The 19,814-nt window shown below is 41.9% G+C and overlaps 1 protein-coding gene across 4 annotated transcripts in view; it reads right to left on the bottom strand.

The window, feature by feature from the left end:
- Sv2b (synaptic vesicle glycoprotein 2B) overlaps positions 1–19,814 on the bottom strand; it is a 209,592-nt gene that overhangs the window by 38,750 nt on the left and 151,028 nt on the right. For all 4 annotated transcript variants that reach the window (XM_008852332.2, XM_017802980.1, XM_017802981.1 and 1 more), the window contains exons 3-6: positions 18,796–18,976; positions 17,710–17,861; positions 6,108–6,241; positions 4,282–4,371 (exon numbers count right to left, since the gene is read on the bottom strand). In XM_008852332.2, coding sequence (XP_008850554.1) covers positions 4,282–4,371; positions 6,108–6,241; positions 17,710–17,861; positions 18,796–18,976 — 557 coding nt within the window. The remainder of the gene's footprint in view (positions 1–4,281; positions 4,372–6,107; positions 6,242–17,709; positions 17,862–18,795; positions 18,977–19,814) is intronic.

The raw sequence follows: 19,814 nt of genomic DNA, 5'->3' as shown, positions 1-19,814 counted from the left end.
TCCTAGGGTCCATCAACATTTTCTGGTCCTCCTCCCTTCTAATTTCCCCTCCCTTCCTTTCCCCTTTCCATCCCTTTCCCCTTCCTCCTTCCCATTCTCCTTCCCCTCTCTTCCTTCTGTTTTCCCCTCCTTCCCATTCCTTTTCTCCTTGCTCTCTCCTTCCCTTTCTCCCTCCTTCCCTCCCTCCTTCCTTCCTGTGTTATCCCTCCTCCTTCTCCCCCTTTTCTCTTTGCCCTCCTTCCTTCCTCCCTTGCTTCCCCCTCCCTCCCCCTTCTCTGCCTTTCTTCCCCCCCTCCTCCTCCTCCCCTTCCCGTCTTTCCTTCTTCCTGGTCCACCCAGTTATCCACTTCTGCACAATTCCTGTGGTCAAAAAGTCAGTATGGAATACTGAATCCACAACCTTTTTTAGTTCTAGTTTCCTATTGGGTAAAAACTACTAAAAGCAGAAGCTACACCTCAGGATCTAGGGAGTAGCACAGTATGCTGTGAAAAGACAATTAATCCCAGCATCTGAGAGCCCCTATTCATTCATTTCTCCCTGAACTTTCTTCCCATAGAGCTGCTATCCCCAACACGAAGAACTCTAGTCCTGAAGCGAGACAACTTAGCTTTTGCCTTTGGAAATTGTGATTTTGTTGGTAATAGCATCTTAAACTCCCCACCAGTAGAAATTAAACAAGGCAAGTGCTCCAACTAGGCCAGTGTGCTTCCACATTTGCCCTGAGAGACTGTTCCCTCATGCTCCTTCAGTGAAATCTGAACCACTTCTGGGATGAAGCTATGGACTCAAAAATCCCTTTCTGCTCAGATCAACTTTTCAGTGTGCTAGAGTTTATCTCCTAACATGTTGTCAAGTAAGAATAGAATCACTTTTCTAAAGCAGACTCTCAGTCACATAAGGCAAGCCAGTTGATCAGAAGTATTTCTTACAGAGGCGTCAGTCGGGATGCCCTGGGAGAGCACCTCTGTATGGAAGGGTGACCAAGGGTAAGCTGAGAATCCAAGAGTACAGATACCTGGGAATAAAGGACACACACACAAAATGGGGTGGAGAGGAACCTTCTACCAGGGCTTCTCTCAGGGGAGTCTATCATTGTGAAGAATCTGCTTAATAGACGCTGTGAGCTACAGAGACATCCCAGAGAAATACATTCAGACCTGAAAGACCAATAGCTTACCACACGTGAGCCAGAGAGGGTTTCCTCTGGGAGGAAGGAGATTCACAAAAATAGGCAAAGAGGGGAGAGGGCTGGGAGAAAGGAAAGGAACGAGAAAGCTGTGTGCTCTGATATAATTCCTGTTCCTTAAATTTTCAGTACACCATTAAACTCACAAACACTGCGGTGGGTGCCTAAGTGTGTGCTTTGTAGCAGGTTGATGTGCTATAAAACCTATTTCAGGGGCTGGAGAGATGGCTCAGTGGTTAAGAGCACTGGCTGCTATTGCAGAGGACCCAGGTTCAATTCTTAGCACCCACCATCTATAACTCTAGTTCCAGGGGATCTGATGCTTTCTTCTGACTTCTGTGGGCATTGCACAACACAGGTGAATTTACACACATGCAGGCAATACACTTATACACATAAAATAAAAATAATAAAGAAAATATTTTGTGAAAAAAAAATTATTGCAGCTGGTAAAGACTCAGAGGCTGAAACCAGAGAGAGAACTTTGAAATGTCTCCTGGGAAAAATCAGAAGCTTGAAAGATATTTGGATTGTAGAACAGAGCAGGGAGGAGGCTGTAGGAATTAAGTAAGTTTACCCAGATCCCAGTGGGTAGGAAGTCTCCCCTAACATCTGGCTTCTGAAACTAGCCTGGCTGGGCATCACAGTCCATCAAGCAGAACATGAGGATGGAGGACTGGGAGGACCATTTACCCTTAACATCTTCAGTTGGAGTATTTCTGTTAATTGTGCTATTAATAAATTTTTTAATAAAAGCGTTGGTCCCATGAAAGCCGAAGCAAAACTGTCTGGGAAACAAAGAGAACTAATGGAAGAGGGTGGGGGAAGAAAAGGGAGGGGAAGGGAAGAGGCAGGGGAGGGGATTTGCTCAATATACAGTATATACTTGTATATACAAATTTCAAAAATAATGAAAAAGTAAAAATAAAATGCCTATGTTTGGGGTATTTTAGGAGCATTGGAACTGGGAAGATAGACTATTGAGCAGTTTTCTCTAAACTTTATAATGCACTAATTTATGAAAAAATGTCATAACATTTTTAATAATAGTTATTTTATAGCACTCCAAGGCAGGCAGTGCATCCTTCAGTCTCCTATAGTTATAATATCTATACTGTCTTTATAGATACTGCTATCTGCCTTTTCCCATGCGGAAACTGAAGCACAGAGAGCAGCGTTCCAAAAGCTACACAGCTACAAGTATCAGAACAGGGGATTGGACCTAAACTGCCTGGCTCTAGGTGCTGAACCACCATGTGATGCTGCCTGAGAATTTGGGGGGAGGTTGTTTAATTCTTTTAATTAATTTTTTATTTTTATTTTATGTGTACAAGTGTTTTGCCTACATGTAAGTGCACCATGTGTGTGTAATGCCCACAGAAGTCAGAAGAGGGTATGGGGTCCCTTGGAACTGGAGTTACAGTTGTTAGCCACCATGTGGGTACTGGGAACCCAACCCCGGTCTTCTGTAAGTACAGTCAATGCCCTTAACCACTGAGCCATCTCTCCAGCCTCTGAGAATCAGTGGAAAACTCAGCACCCCCAAAGAAAGCAGCAGGTGAACAATGACAAGCATTTTACTCTAGACTGAAGTTATAGATGCCAAGGAATCAAAAACCATGAATGGGAGCTATTGGGGAATTCATCCAGGAAGGCTTCCTAGAGGAAAAGGATGTGAAGTGAGTCTTACAGAAAGTTATGAAAGTAGGCAGAAAGAGCTGCCTATAGCAAGTATTCCTTGTGCTTAATCACCAAGCATGGCAGAGAGGAACACAGCTCTGTCTGCCCTGGAACACCTTTGTGAAAATTGCCATTTACTTGTTCTTAAATCCAGGCTAATAGCCAGTGCGGATGGGGTACAAAGAAATGAGTACCCTGGTACTTGTGCGTTTGTGGAATTACATTCCTCTAATGGGATGTAACTTGGAAATACATCTCAAGAGCTATGAACACGCCTTCTCTTTAAGCCCGTAATTTTATTTCTATAGAACATGAAGGGAGACGAGCTATGTGGGCAAGAAGGTTCATCATCACATTTATAGAAACAAGGCAATAAAATGGCATAAATGAATCTCTAACAAAGGGGCCATGTTGAAAACTGTGTTAATGTTCTGAACACTGATGTTCATTAAAATGACGGTATGAGAGGCTAATGGGGGAAAGGATGGCTGTGAACACTATGAGGCAACATGCAAAATGCTCAGGAGTGCTGTCGAACACTGGTATGTAAATATACACATGTGCTCATGTCCATATGAATATATCTGCCTTTTCAAAAATATTTTATTTTTTATGTGTATGCGTATTTGCTTGTATGAATGTACATCATATGCATGCCTGGTACCTGCAGCAGCCAGAAGAGGGTGTCAGATCCCCTGGGACTGGAGTTACAATGAGCTACCATGTGGGTGCTGAGAACCAAACCTGGGTCTTCTGCAAGAGTAGCAAGTGCCCTTAACCACTGAGCCATCTCTCCATCTCTATAGACTTTTCTCTTTTAATTGTGTGTGTGTGTGTGTGTGTGTGTGTGTGCGCGCGCGCGCGCGTGTGTGTTCAGGTGCATGCATGTGGAAGGCAGAGCCCACTGAGCCATCTTGCCAGCCTAGCTAGTTTTTTTATAGTAGCATTTTCTAATACTACCTAAGGAAAAATCTAGAAAGATATCTATGCAAAGAATAAGGTTAAAGAGATGGCTTAGTCAATAGAGTTACTATACAAGCATGAAGACCTAAGTTCAAGTCCCAGAATTCACAATAAAAAAGCTGGGAATGATGGTGTGGTCTTGTAATGTCAGTGATCAGGAGGTGGTGACACGTGGATTCCTTAGGTTTTCTGGCCAGCCAGCCCAGCCTACTTAGGAAGTTCCAGGTTAAAGTGGGAAAGCCTGTCTCACATACATGTACACACACACACACACACACACACACACACACACACACACTAATGCAAAGAATAATTCTAACAAAGTGGTATGAATTTCATGTTTGAAAGTAAAAGAAATGTTAAAGGAATGCTTTTCTTTTGGCAAAGTTGCTGTTCCGTGAAACCACACAGTAGCAAAGCCCCCTCTTGCTGCAGGCCAGCACATACTCACCGTAAACACCTTCTCGGGAGCCCCCTTAGCCCTCATGTTGGTGTCATGGACTTGCTTGAGAATCATCCAGGCTTCATCATGTTTTCCCATCTGGAAAAAGACAAAGTCATAGACATGAAAGTTCATGGCTGAATATGTCTTCTGTTCACTGAGAGTGGAAAACGCAACACCCCCAAAGAAAGTACTGTTACTTGGGTCTAAGGGATTAGACATCGGCTCCTTGCCTGAGATAGCCTAGGATAAGTCCCCAGCCTGCATTGAGAGGATAATCAGGTTGTGCCTTTGAAGGGTAAATGCCAGGGGTTTCATTCACTACCCTCTATGAATTAACTACTCTCACTGTAAAGTTGAGTGGATTGTAAAGGGGAAGCCATGCTCCTCGCTGAGAAGATAAAGCAAAGAAACAACATATGATGGGTGAGATCTTAAGTATCACCCCACCCCCACCCCGCCCTGCAACATAGAAAGGACTGCTACAGATGGAGTTAGTTCAAATGAGTTCATCCTGGAGCAGGGTGGAACTCCAATCCAATATGATTGGTGTCCTAAATGAAGACAGTCATAGAGATACAAAGGGAGACCAGCACACTGTGAAGAACGTTGCAATCCAAGCACCACAGCGGCAAGCCAAGGAGCTGCAAAAGTGGCCTTCAACGCACCAGACTGCAGAGAACAAAGAAGACTACCCCTTTTAGGTTTCAGAGAGAGCATAGCCATGACAATACCTTCCAAAACTGTGAGACACATTTGTTAAAGTACTCTCTTTGTTATGGCATCCCTAAGAAACAAAGGTGCATTTTGCAATAACCCTGATTTAGAACTCTCTGCCTGCTGCATGCAACCACTCAGTGGGATGCAAGAGAAAACTTGATGAATTATCACTGTAGAAAACTCAAGGAGGCTAATCTGGTGTGCTCGATAGCTTTAGCGTTAACTTGACATACCTGGATTGAGGGAGCCTCACTTGGGGAATTCCTCCATTGAACTGGCCTGTGGCCATGTCTGTGAGGCATCTTCTTGGATTGTTGTGTGATGTGGGAGGGCCCAGTCTACTGTGGATGGTGCCACCCCTGGGCAGGTGGGCCTGTGTTGCATAAGATAGCAGGTTGAGCAGGGGCCAGGGAACAAGCCAGGAAGCATCATTCCTCCATGGCTTGTGCTCCAGCTCCTGCTTCCAGGCTCCTGCCCTGAGTTTCTACATTGGGCTCCCTGATGAACTGTGACCTGGGAGATGTAAGCTAAATAAACCCTTTCTTCCCCTAGTTGGTAGTGGTCAGAGTGTTTTGTCACAGCAGTGAAGAGACAAACTAGGACATCTGGGACTACAAGAGGCTGTCTTTTCACCCAATCCCAGTTCCCACCCCACCATCTGGCCACTTTCAGGCCAGAATCTGGAAGGCTCTTAGGATCATCAGGACCCCAAGGCAACTTTCTGGTGAATAGAAGCCTGCATGGCTAAAAATTCTGAAGGCCCTGAGGCAGCATCAAGCTTTACCATAGAGCTCACTGCTGCCATACAGCAAGTCATCATGAGCTATGAAAGGTCCCCTATCCAGGACCTCTACGAGAAGGTGACACCAGGTGGCAACCCAGAGGCTGCCCCTTCAGTCCCACTCAGCCTGGGAGAGAGCTCCTGCCCTTGGTCCCTCTAACACTGACAGGCCAGGAATCCATGACTTGCCACCATCACTAACTGGAAGGGAGGCAGATTTAACAACAGGCAAGGTCAGCAACATGGGAAAATGTGCAGTGTGCAATGATGAGAAAACACTCAGCCAGGGACTGAGAAGGCAAGGCCAGGACTCCTATGGCTGGTGGGGGCTCACCTCTAGCAGAAACCTGGGGCTTTCTGGCATGAACTTCAGTGCCACCATGGACACGGTGCAGGGCAGAGCACAGACGATGACAAACACTCTCCAGCTGTGGAAGTGGTAATTGGTCCCCATGCTGAAGCCCCAACCTGTGAAGATGCAGAAGGTTTATGAACAGTCTCTCCCACTTCAGGCAAGTAACTCTCTCAAGCTCACCAGCTCTCAAACTCAAGGACACTCAAGCCTCATCGGAGAAGATGGTGAAAACACAGACTCCCTGCTGCACCCAAAGCTTCTCAGACATGAGTCCAGGATGTGAGCTGGAATCTGCATTTGGACAAATCCTGAGCCCCTGGGCCTGGCCTGACATTTACAGAGCCCTGGATAAAAGCACAAATAGAAACAGTGCTCATAGTCAGACATGGTGTTGCATGCTTTTATCCCAACACTCGGGAGACTAAGACAGGAGGATTGCTGCAAGTCCAAAGTACATACTGAGACCCTGTCTTTAAATAAAAAAAAAAAAAACCAACACCCTATTATCCTATATTTGGTTTTGGTTTTGGTTTTAAGATAGGGTCTTGTGTCACCTTGACCTGGAACTCACTATATAGTCAAGGATGATCTTGAACTTCTGATTCTCCTGCCTCCACCTCAAAAATGCTGGGATTGCATGCATATGCCACCATACTGCTACCTAGTTAATGTGGCACTGGAGATCAAATTGAGGGCCTCATGCATACTAGACATTCTACTAACTGAGCTACATCCTTAGCCCTATGTAGGTATTTAATTTTAGTAAAAAAATGGTTAACTGAAAGGTATTCTATTGACATACCTTGACAAACAATGGCCTAGAAGGCCAGGGCTAGAATTATACTCATTTTCACTGGACACCATTCTCTTCCTCCCTAGTTCTTCCCAGAGATCAAGAGGCCGCATGCCAGCATGGTGGATACACCCCCACAGACTGCCATGGTGAGAAACAGTGCTCTTGTCTTGATCACTGGAGCTTAGTGGGATTGAGTTCCCAGAACATGGTCCAGTTGGGAGGGGGTTTGGGGCATCCAGGAAACTCTTGTCTCAGCCCAAAGCAGGCCTTCTCTGGCCCAGAACTTGGGGTTCCCTCTCATCCAGGTCAAAAAACAATATCAGTTCCAGTTGATTCCAATGTAAAGGCTTCAGGGAGGCCCTTTGGAAAACACTGCATGTCCTATTTGATGGAATATGTTTTTCATAAACAACCATTTTTCTCCATTCAACCATAAACAACCATTTTTCTCCATCACTGAAATGGGAGATGACTAGGTCTCATGCAGCTGTCTTTGTACAAAGTGTTGCTAAATTCATTTTTAGAGTTTACATTATGAAAGCATTTTTTACTTATTATTTTTATTTTATGTGTACGAGTGTATTGACTGCACGTATGTGAGTGCACCTGTGTTGTGCAATGTCATACAGATCAGAAGAGGGCTTCGGATTCCCTTGGAACTGGAGTTAAGGATGGTTCGTAGCTGCCATGTGGATGCTGGGAATCAAACCCAGGTCCTCTGCAAGAGCAATCAGTGCTCTTAACCACTGAGCCATTTCTCCAGGCCCAAAAGCACAATTTTTTAAGACATTTTATTAGTGTGATCTGTTTCATGAAGTGATGGATTTCATAGCAACAAGATCGAGTAGACCTTGTATTCTAACCGTATTCACACCCCAAGATACTCTCATGTACCCCTCCCACCAGTCCCCTTCCTCTTCCCAATTTGTCCCCCTCTACTTTCATGTCACATGTATATAGTTAAATCTATGCCCTACACATGAAAGAAAACATGCAATATTTGTCTTTGAGTCTGGCTTGTTCCACTTAATGATACTCTCCAGTTCCATCCATTTTCATGCAAATGACATCATTTTGTTGTCTGTGACCAAGACTCCATTCTACCTCTATACCATGTTTTCTTCATCCATTCATCTGTTAATGGGCACACAGTCTGCTTCCATATCTCAGCCATTGTGAATCGAGCTGCAGTAAACATGGATGTGCAGGTACCTCCACAGTATGCTAACTTAGATTACTGTGTGGATACACCCAGGAAGGGTATAGCTGGATCATATGAGAGTTCTATTTTTAGTTTTTTGAGGAACCTTTATAGTGATTTCTATAATGGCTGTGCTAGTTTACAGGAATGTCAATTTTAACGCCCTAGGGTGGTCAACTTCCCTCTTTTAAGGAGCACTTCCCTCTTTTGAGAAGAGCCCGGGCTTTTGTTGACACAGAGATCAGAGTTCAATTCCTGACTTTATCATGTCATTATATTGATGGGTGTTCACAGATGTAGAATGCAGGTAATAATACCCTACAGGTTTGCTGTGTGTGCCAACTACTAGCAACCCATTATAACTCAACCTGCTTCAAGACCAAATTTTTTTTTTTAAGTAATTACATGCATTAGAGTACACTGCACACTGAAGGCCACAACTGGCCAAGTTTTGAAGAATAAGAGACTATAAAATGTAGGATGGGACTCCTATATGGAACCTCACCCACCCACAGCTCAGGGACCATTGCAGAAGAGGAGGCAGAATGATTGTGTGAGCCAGGGCTGGTTCATGAACACAGGGAGGTGGAGGCTTCCAGGTCACTGGAGGCTTGCTCATGTGAGCCTGTGGTAGTGGTGGCATAGAGCGTGGGACCCATGTCAGCTCAGTTAAAAAAGGGCCCAAAGAGGAGGTGAGAAATAGGTGGCCGGCCAGCACTAGACTGAGAACTATTGGGACTGATTGTTGCTGGGCTGAGGGAGAGTATGACTGGAGTCTAGTCAGCCCACTGGATGGGCTGACTAGACTCCAGTGGATGCATTCACACTGAAGGACATTTGCATATAAACATCTGAATACATAGGACTCAGCATGTATAGCAGAATGCATAGGGTTCAGTGGGGGGATAGAGGGAGGCATGGATGGGGGAGGGGACCTGGATTTGAGTGTGAAATGTATGAAATTTTAAAAACTCAATTAAAAAGTATTTAAAATTTAGTTAGAAAAATCTGGGGAGATGGCTCAGTGAGCAAAGAGACTGTTAGGCGAGCATAAGGACCTAAGTTTGGGTTCCCAGAACCCACATAAAAGCCAGGTGCAGAAGTGCATATCTGTAACTCCAGTGCTGGGGATGGTAAAATACAGTCAGATCCCTGGAGCTCACTGGCCTGTCAATATAACTGAAATAAGGAGCTTCAGGTTCAGTGAGAGACCATGCCTCAAAAAGCAAGGTGGAGAGTGACTAAGACACCTGGCACCAACATCTGGCTTCTACATGTGTACTTGTGACTCCTGTGAACACACACGGGAACACACACATATACATAAAAAATTAATAGTAATTTTACATATTTATTATAAAACTTTGATTACTCAATTATTCTTCAGGGTAATAAGAGAAACTTGGTTTGGTGACAACAGAACTAAAGATAAAACAAAATTATATTATTTTCCAGAAATCTCAAACATATCCTGAAAACAAAATAAAATTAAGCAGTTTACTTGAAGGTAGAGAAATGATGCAATGAAAATTAAATTCAGTCCCTTGGTCGAGGGCAAAACCTATTGGTATGAACAAATTCCTTTAAAATTGTCTCTGCTCCTGACTGTGTAATTTCATGTATGCTTGCTTTATGGTCTGATAAAGAAGGGAAGGGCACAAGATTGTTTTCCAAGACAACCTTGAACTATCAAACTCTGTTCTTGACTTTGGGATTAATAACATCTCCTGATGTTTTTTGTTACCCCCACCCCACATTACCTTGTTACATTCTTTGTTTTTCCTATTTATGTGTCTTTAATCATGATTAGAAATTTGTTTTGTGAAATAATGCTTCCAGAAAAATAAAACTAAACCTTTGTTAAAGATTCTGTAAGTCTGGGAAAAAAAAATAAGCAAATGACATTTAGTCTAAAAGTTGTTGAATAAACTGGATGAATTGTTTTTTAAAAAGCAAAGGTTGAAGACAGGCATGGTGGCGCATGCCTTTAACTCTAGCACTGACCCGAGCCAGGCAGATCTCTGTGAGATCCAGGTTAGCCTGGATTATATAATAAGTTTCAGGAAACGTGGGGCTACAGGGAGACCCTGTCTCAAAGGTTGAGGTCATAATACTGAAACAGCATTTTAATAGACAATATTTTAGATATACATTCATTCCCAAAGTTTAGAAGATAGTAATTATTTAAATATAATTTTTTTCTAGTTCTTTCTCTAAGTAATATGCTTTATGTCTAACTCCAGCGATGGACAGTTTGTCTTGAGTTTTCTACGATCTTCGTTGTGGTTCAGCTTGTTCCACCTCATTTGACTCCTAACCCATATCTGCTGTGCCTGCTCAGCCAACACAACTGACCAACAACGAAGCAGAAGGAGTCCAGGTGGGAGAGGACGGCTGCTGGCCCCTTAGGCACGTTTGGCCACAGCCGGAGTACGTGCACCTCATCCTGCACACTCCATCAGAATCACACCTCTTTTCGCACAGCTTGAGCTCTTCTCATCTCACTGGGGTTTGTTTGTTCACTTCAATTTTAATTAAAAAGCCTTTCCTTCTGCCAGGGAGTAACACTAATCAGGGAAAGATAAAAACCTTAGCAATATTTATATATTCTCGGCACAGGTCCATTCTGGCACGACTAGAAATAAAGTTGACTAAAACTACCCAGCAGTCAAACTCAAGTGGATAACTAGGCAAGAGGGACTGACATTGGTGTATTTATAAAGCATCCTGCCTCAGAGAGATCCTTTTTCTTTATGAGAACATGTGTAAAATATCCAATATCAGTTTTCCCTCATGCATCTATGGTTTTTATGGTGATTTCAATAATCTGCATTTACTGCACCCATCAGGCACATCTTTGGGGCCTTAAATTGAATGAAATTAAACGGTGAACTGCTTCCAAATATTTGGAACAATATTAATACAGAGGCAGGAATTGTTCTGTTCACTGATCTTTTAGCTTGGCCTACTTTTCTGTCAGGATTTCACAAACATCTGGTGGAGCTGGCTACAATGGGAGTTAATCTTCCATTATGTATCTGTTTCCCCCACTGCCAGGCTGTACCCATGAATTTTGAAGAAAACATTCTGGGTTTTGTAATTTTCCCTTTTAATGAATCAGTTGCCCAAATTTCTGGTGCCAAGACATCCCATTATTCATTCTTGTAAAAGCAACTAAATGGGTTACACAAGCCATCTACAGGCAAGCATCCGTCTCCTTTCTGAAGTCACCCTTCGCATTGTTAGAGAACTGATGTCTTAGACACATTGAGAAATATCATCAAATGTCTGTTCACTGTGCATAAAACATTGCTCCTGGTAAAATGGGCTTAAAATAAATAATCATTCTTATTATGCTCTGGTTCTACCATATTGTATTACTAGACTAGGTTTCCTCCAAGCTAATGCCTGCTTTGATTAGGTCTCTACTTTTACAGTAAAGTATAAAAGTGACAGATTTCATACAAGCATACAAATGGGGAAATTCCAGTCTATCTGGGGTAAAATATTTAGCCACAAGCTCTTCTGTCAGTCAGTGGTGACCAAGCAACAGCCATGTGGACTCTTCCATTTGGTCTCAACACTGCTTCCAACCTCAATTCTTTCTCTGAAGTCTTAGAAACCAGACCCTTAGTAGTACACGCTTGTAATCCCAGAAGTTAGGAGGCAGAAGCAGGAGGATTACCTCAAGTTCAAGGCCAGTCATGGCCACATAGTTTTTAGATTTTAGCCTGTCTTTAAAAAGAAAAATAAACTAGGCTTTTAGATGTGTGTGTGTGTGTGCATGTGTAAAGTTTATAAATTAATGAAGTTTGTAGTAAGTATTGTGACTCACCATCATCCCTCCCAGCATCCCTTCCTAGCTTTCCTTCCCCACTGTGTGCCTGTGGCATGGGTGAGCACTTTCATGGGTGATGAGGGAAGTATTTCTAACTCATCAGGACCTACATTTTCCAGTATTCGGTGACTGGTTGAGATGGGAATATAACTTAAGATGATCTAATCAGAGGAAGTCAAAGATGTCTCTGCTTGTTATTTGAGTATGAGTTGTTTGAGTTCTTCTGTACAGCATGCAGTCTATAAACAGGATGGTTAGAATTGCTATTGCCTCCAGGAGGGAAGCTAACCCCAGTACTAAAATCATCTTGAAATATTCTCAACACTCTTTTTGTAGCCTGGGGATCACTGCCCTTGAGGCTGGCAGGGACTCTATAGTCAATTCTTTTTTTAATATTCTATTTATTATTTTTATTTTATGTGTATGAGTGTTATGCCTACATGTAGGTAAATGCACACATGTTGTGCAATGCCCACAGAGGACAGAAGAGGCTGTCAGATCCCCTGGAACTAGAGTTATGGACAGTTGTTAGCTGCCATGTGGGTGCTAGGATTCAAACCTGGGTCTTCTGCAAGAATAGTCAGTGTTCTTAACCACTGAACCATCTCTCTAGCCCCTCAATTCTTTTTTCTTCTTCTCTTCTCTATTTTATAGGTGACAGAGCCATGGCTGCAAAGATGGAGCAGCAAGTACTATATCACACCACACCACTAATTTAACTCCATTTTTATTCAGATTATATTTACCCTCTCCCAAAAGGCTTTTCAAACATTTCATTTAAATGTGGAAATAGTTTCATATTGTTAACACATTTGGATCAGTTGACAGAGTCATGTAAGAACCTTAACTAAAAAAAATAAGTAAAACACAGTCATCAAGGAGTTGAGGGGGGAGTCAGTTACCCCTTCCACCCAATCAGTGGACCTTAGCTGCATGTGGAGGAGGGGCTAAGGATATATAAGCTCAGAAGGCCAGGAGGCTCCTCTTTCACCATTTTCTGTGGCTATCGGGAAGTCACAGGATCTGTATTTGAGTGTGGACTTCCCAGTGCAGCCATAGATGGGGGTGCCCACTCCTCTGTAAATAAACCCCTACCCTATGCTCTGTTAAAAAAAAAAGAAAAAGAAAATGATGTGTTTGGATAGATAGATGAGCAGGATCTGACTAGACTGCAAGTAGATGGACTTGCACTGGGGCATGTCTGGGGACACTGACTTGACACAGTGGGCCTTAATGCCCAGGAGAGAGTATATGGGTTCCAGTGGGGATACTATGGGAGAGGGTTGGTGGGATGGGGCTATAAAGATGACTCAGATTGTTTGAGATATTCTGTATGAAATACAACAAAATTTAATAAAAACAAATTTAAAAAATAAGTAAAAGTAGCCAGGTGTGGTGGCACACACTTTTAATCCCAGTGCTCAGGAGGCAGAGGCAGACGGATCTGTGGGTTCAAGGCCAGCCTGGTCTACATAGTGAGTTCCAGGACAGCTGGGGCTGCAGGGAGATTCTGTCTCAAAAAGACACACACACAAAAAAGTAAAAGTAATCTATTTTTCAGAACCATAAAACCTAGTAGGTGGAAGTTTAAAATGTGCCTTTGAAGACAGAATAGCCTAGTGGTAGGAGTGTGCAGTCCTATATGAAATCATGGGAAGATGTCTAATGGCAGAATTGGCAGGAAGCTCCTGTTACTAGTCTGTTCATAATTCCTCTCTTTCTAATGATATAAAATGTAGCAGACTTTCAAATATTAGATATAGCAAAAACTTCTTGGAAGCCCAAACCCTAGTCTTCTACTTTCTGGATGCCCAGCTGCACTGTGCTTCCCAGCATTCATTATAGTAGCATGTTTCATGCCACAGATATGGGCAGGTCATATGTTGATGCTGGTGGAATCTCATGATGGAAAGGATGTGAGTTCCAGAAATACCTATGGAGCAGAGTCATCTGCAAACCAGAAACACCAATCTGAATTTACAGAAGGGAGAAATTTCTATTGTGTTAAGCCACTGAAATTTCAGGGCCTATAAGTTTATCACAGTAATGCACTTAATATCACCTTAACTAATAACTGTAACTGCTTCTTCTAAAGATGCACAAGAGCCTCCCAAGCTCAGCACACAGAGCAGAGTCAGATGTTAAACAAGATGACCACACAGAGAAGTACTGGGTCAACTTCAGGAGCAGTTACATTCTATTCCTGGTGGTCTGCAGGATTCTACAACAGAACCAAGATTTATAAATCAGTATTTTGCCAAAAACCGCTTTTGAAGGATGCTGATGACATTGTAAGATTACTCAAAGGGCATTATAAAATTGAAAACTGCTGCTTTCTTCCCCCACTTAACTTTCAACAAAACCTATAGTAAAAGTTAATGCTGCCTGGTCTCTGGGCAGAGATTACAGTTTTTACAAAAGCAGGGATAATACAATTGTCCTTGCTGAACAAACGACCTTGGATTGCTTTACTTCTGTAGCCAAACAAGAGCAACTGCAGGCATGAAAGTGGAAAGTGTCCTAGCCAAGTAGAAGGACACGAAAATCAACACACAAAAATCAGAATTTATACATACCAATAACAAATTTACCAAGTGGGAAATATTTTAAACCCCATTCATAATAGCTTCAAAAAATACCTAGAAATAAACGTAACAAAGGAGGTAAAAGGTGGGCTGGAGAGATGGCTCAGCAGTTAGGAGCTCTGACTGCTTTTGCAGAGGACCCAGGTTCGATTCCCAGCACCCACAGGGTGACTCACGACTGTCCGTAATTCCAGCTCCAGGAGAATCTAACACCATCTTCTGACTCCTAGGGCATTTCACAACATGGGCGCACTTACACACATGCAGGCAATACACTCATATACAGAAACTAAAAATAATATTTTTTTTAAAAGGAGGCAAAAGGCTTCTAAGTGAAAACTACAGAACATGAAGACATTGAACAGGATACCAGCAGATGGAGTCTTTCATGATCATGGATTGATGGAATCAATACTGTGAAAATGGCTAATGCTGCCAAATCCTACAGATCCAGTGCAATTCCCATCAAAATCCCAATGAAATTCTACACAGAACTGAAAAAAAAAAAAAAGATCCTGAATAGTCAAGGCAATTCTTAGAAGGAGCAATGCTAGAGGTATCCTAATACCCAGCCTCAAATTATACTACAGAGCCACAGTGACAAAGCAGGGTACTGGCACATAAACAGACTTGTAAACCAGTGGAATAAAGTAGATGACTCAGAAACAAACTTACACAGCTACACACACCTAATTTTTTATGGAGGTGTCAAAAACATACATTAGTGACAGAATGCAAAAATCTGGTGGCAGGGGGTGTTATGGGGATTGCAGATAGGGAGGGGGTCTAAATATGATTGATGCATTGTATGAAATGCACAAAAATTCAAAACATATATAAAAAATAAAATAAAAAGTCTTTCTAAGGAACTTTTTAAAAATATACATCAGTAAAAAGATAGTCTCTTTAATAAGTGGTGCTGGGAAAACTGGATTTCCACAGGTAGAATAAAACCAGATCCACAGCTCTCAACCTGTATAAAACTCAATTCAAAATGAATCAAAGACTTCACTCTTTGTCTGAAACTCTGAAGCTGCTAGAGAAAAACATAGGTAAAACATTTGAAAATATAGATATAGGCAAGAGTTTTCTGAAAAGAACAATAACATAAAAAATAATTCCAAGAATTGGCAAATGGGTTGCACAAAATTAAAAAGCTTCTGTACAACAAAAGAATCATCAGAGTAAAGAGAAGCCTGCAGGTTGGAGTAAATGTTTTCCAACTACATAGTAGACAAGGAAGTAACACACACACATGCACACTCACATGCACATGTACACACATCATGACATAGATAGATGATAGATAGATTAGATAGATAGATAGATAGATAGATAGATAGATAGATAGATAGATGATAGAGATAGATAGACAGACAGACAGACAGATAGATGATAGATAGATAGATAGATAGATAGATAGATAGATAGATAGATAGATAGATAGATATAGATAGATAGATAGATAGATGATATATAGAGAGCTGCAAAAACTAAACATTCCAAACTCAAACCATCCGATCAACAAATGGTTAATGAACTGAATAGATAGTTCTCAAAAGAAGTAATAGAAATTGTCAATAAATAATTGAAAATGAGTTCAACATTCTTAGCCATCAAGAAAATGAAAGTTAAAATTGTTTTGAGATTCCAACAAGAAAACAAACAAAAACAAATGTTGGCAATGTAAACTTGTATGGCCATGTGGAAATCAGTATGAAATTCGCCCCCCTCAAAACTATAGAACAACCATATGACCCAGTAATCCCATTCCTGGGCATACACCCAAAGGACTCTAAGTCAGTCCACCACAGAGATACTTGCACATCCATTTTTATTACTGCAATACTCTTAATAAACAGGAAATAGAGCCAACTTGGATATTCATCAGTAGATGAATGAATAAAGAAAATGAAATACATATACACAGTGGCATTTATGTATTCATTAAGAAAAAAGAAATGACATTTCCAGGAAAAATGGGTAGAACTGGAAACCATTATGTTAAGTAAAATAATTCAGACTCAGAAAAACTAATATCTCGTGTTCTCTTTTACATGCTGAACCTGTCTAAAGTTGTGTGTGTGCTTATATATTTATATATGTGTACAGGTAATAAACATAGGAAGTGGATCATGAGAAAGGAAGAACTCTTAAGAGAAGTGGAAAATAGAGAGGGTAGTGAAACACACAATAATCAGGAGAGTGGACACTAACTAGAAGGGAACCAGTCAAAAAGAGGAAGAAGGCAAGGAAAGGAGAATGAATGAGAATGAAATACAATGATATGTATGTATGAAGACGCCATGATGAAACCCATTGCTTTGTATGGTAACTCAAAATTTAGAAGGGAAGAAAGGAAGGGAGGAAGGGAGGACGAGAAGGAGGGAGGAAGAAAGTTGACAGGAAGTGGATCATACCTGGAGGAGCACCAGGAATTCCAGCCCTGATCCCATTTCTGACTGGAGCATAACCTTAAGCAAGTCATCCATTTCTTTTGGCTTTTGTCACATCTGTCATCTATAAAATGGGTCTCCCAAAGCCTGACTCATTAGAGGGAAGAGGACTAGAAGAAATGAAGGTTGTGGAGGGAAGAGAACTGACTCACAAGTTGTCCTCTGACCTCCACATATGCACACATGAGCACACATACACAGTCATAAACAAAAGGAAGAAAAATTAAAGGAAGAAAAGGGAGGAGAAATGGAAGAAGATAAAGAGTAATGGAAGGAGGGAGGGAAGATTATATCCCTTCTAAAAAGATGTATATTAAAATTAATAATCTGGGGCTGGAGAGATGGCTCAGCAGTTAAAACCACTGGCTGCTCTTGCAGAGGACCCCGGGTTCTGTTTCCAGCACCCACGTGGTGGCTAACAACCATTCATAACTCCAATTCCAGGAGAACTAATGACCTCTTCTAACCTCCAGGGGCAATGCATGCATGTGATGCAGGAAAAACACTCATACACGTTTAATTAATTAATTAATTAATTAATTAATTTTTTAATTAACAATCTGTAACATTACAAATTCTTCAGAAAAAGTCCAGGTCAGATACAGAAACCATGTGAGACTATAGGGAACAAGGTTAACAGGTATTTACTTGATATAGATGCCATAGAGACAGAGAACCCAAGGTTTTCTTAAATCAGTGTCTCACCGTAGTGTGGAATGATGCTCCAGGCCATAGCAGATGCGTAGATGCCCCCAGTCATCCAGAAGATGCCCAGCCAGCTAAGGTGTTCACCTCGTTTCTCTCGTGATAAGAACTCAGAAAAATAGGCAAAAACAATTGGCAGGGAACCCCCAATACTGAAGAGAGAAAAGATGAGAAAGAGAGAATCAAGTTACATTATAAAGTGGTCACAGAAGAAACCAAGTTCCTTCTACTGCATCCTTAGGCTCTCTGGTGCAATAACCCATGGATGTGAAAGGTCAGTCAGGTGGTTCCCTCGGCATATTGAAAGCAATCTTGGGTTATTTTGACTTAAAAAAACGTATTGTCAGTCAACTATAATGGTGCATGGCTTTAATCCAAGCCCCGAGGAGGCAGAGGCAGATGGAATTATGTGAGACTGAGGCTAGCCTGGTTTACACAACAAGTTCCGGGCCAGCTGGGGCTTCAGGGAGACCCTGTCGTTAAAAAAAAATTCTGCGTATTTGTGAGCGAGTGTGTGTGTGTGTGCGTGCGTGAGTGTGTGTGTGTGTCTGTGTGTGTGTGTGCATGCGTGTGTGTGTGTGTCTGTGTGTGTGCGTGCATGCGTGCGTGCGTGCGTGCGTGTGTGTGTGTGTTAGGTCAAAGAACAACTTTCAGGAGTTGTTCCTCCGTTTCCACAATGTAGATCCTGGAGATTGACCTTAGGTCAACAAGCCTGTTGCGTGCGTACGTGTGTGTGTGTGTGTGTGTGTGTGTGTGTGTGTGTGTGTTAGGTCAAAGAACAACTTTCAGGAGTTGTTCCTCCATTTCCACAATGTAAATCCTGGAGATTGACCTTAGGTCAACAAGCCTGGCAACAAGCACTGCGCCATCTTGCCAGTCTTCAACTTTAACATTTTATATTGAAAATCAAACAAAAATTCAGTGTTTCATGAGCTACATGGAGCTAGAGAGCCAGAGAAGACGGACACTTTGTGGAGGAGAGCCAGAGAAGACAGACACTTTGTGGAGGAGAGCCAGAGAAGACGGACACTTTGTGGAGGAGAGCCAGAGAAGACGGACACTTTGTGGAGGAGAGCCAGCACATACCCTATGCCTGAGATGAGCCTGCAGAAGAGGAAGGCTCCATATCCCTGCACGAAGGAGGAAAGGGAGGCAAAGGAGGCATTGATGGCCAAGGACATGCTGAGGACTTTCTTCCTTCCCAGCTTATCGGCCAGGCCACCCAGGATGAAGGCTCCTGCCATCATTCCTAGGTAGACTATCAGCCCTATAGAAGGAGAAAGAGAGGGAGAGGGGGGAGAGAGAAGACAAAGCATTAGAAAACACTAGCTACCTTCTACTCCACCCTTAGAATCTATAGTCAGATAACCCAAGAAATTGAGAGACCAGCCAGGTGCTGGAAATTCCATATCATACACATTAAAAAAGGAACAGAACAAGATATTCATATCAAATTAGAAACTATTCAAAGATGACTTTTTACACGACTATGCAAGCCTTCATATGAGATGGGATGTTTAAAGAGAGAATTTCTAGGGTAAATTGTATTGGAAAAGTTGCAAAGGAAGGAAATAATGTATGTGAACAGATAGAAGTTGCCAATAGCATTGGCTCCCTTATCACACGTACCCATGAACAAGTTTTTTCATGTTACAATGTTTAGACTTCTTAGGAAAACATTCTATAATTTGTAATGAGATGTGAGATGGGTTCAGTTTCACTCCTTGGCATGTGGGGATCCACTGTTCCCCATACCACACCATTTATTCCAAAGATTGCCCTGTTTCTTGGCACCTTTGTCAAAGACCTTTGGAGTTTCCATTCTGTTCATTGTTTCTGTTAGTGTCTTTACCATTTTGTCCTAACATTATAGCTTTGAAATATGTTTGCAATTGGATAGTGTGAGGCCATTAACTTGTTTTTTTAGCTCAAGATTTCTTTAGCTATTGGTGTCTTTAGTGCTCTATACAAATTTTATAATAGTTTTTCTTTTTTTTTTGGTCTTTTTAAAATTTTTTAAAAATTATTTATTTAATAACCACATACTTAGAAGAAGCATTTCATTAAAACAGCATTGACATATTCAATAACAATTTTCTGAGCTA

This window comes from Nannospalax galili, unplaced genomic scaffold (genome assembly GCF_000622305.1).
Source record: "Nannospalax galili isolate Female #2095 unplaced genomic scaffold, S.galili_v1.0 scaffold63, whole genome shotgun sequence".
In the NCBI taxonomy this organism is placed as follows: Eukaryota; Metazoa; Chordata; class Mammalia; order Rodentia; family Spalacidae; genus Nannospalax; species Nannospalax galili.
Note: the sequence above shows the minus strand (reverse complement) of the source record. Positions and strands in the feature narration are given on the sequence as shown.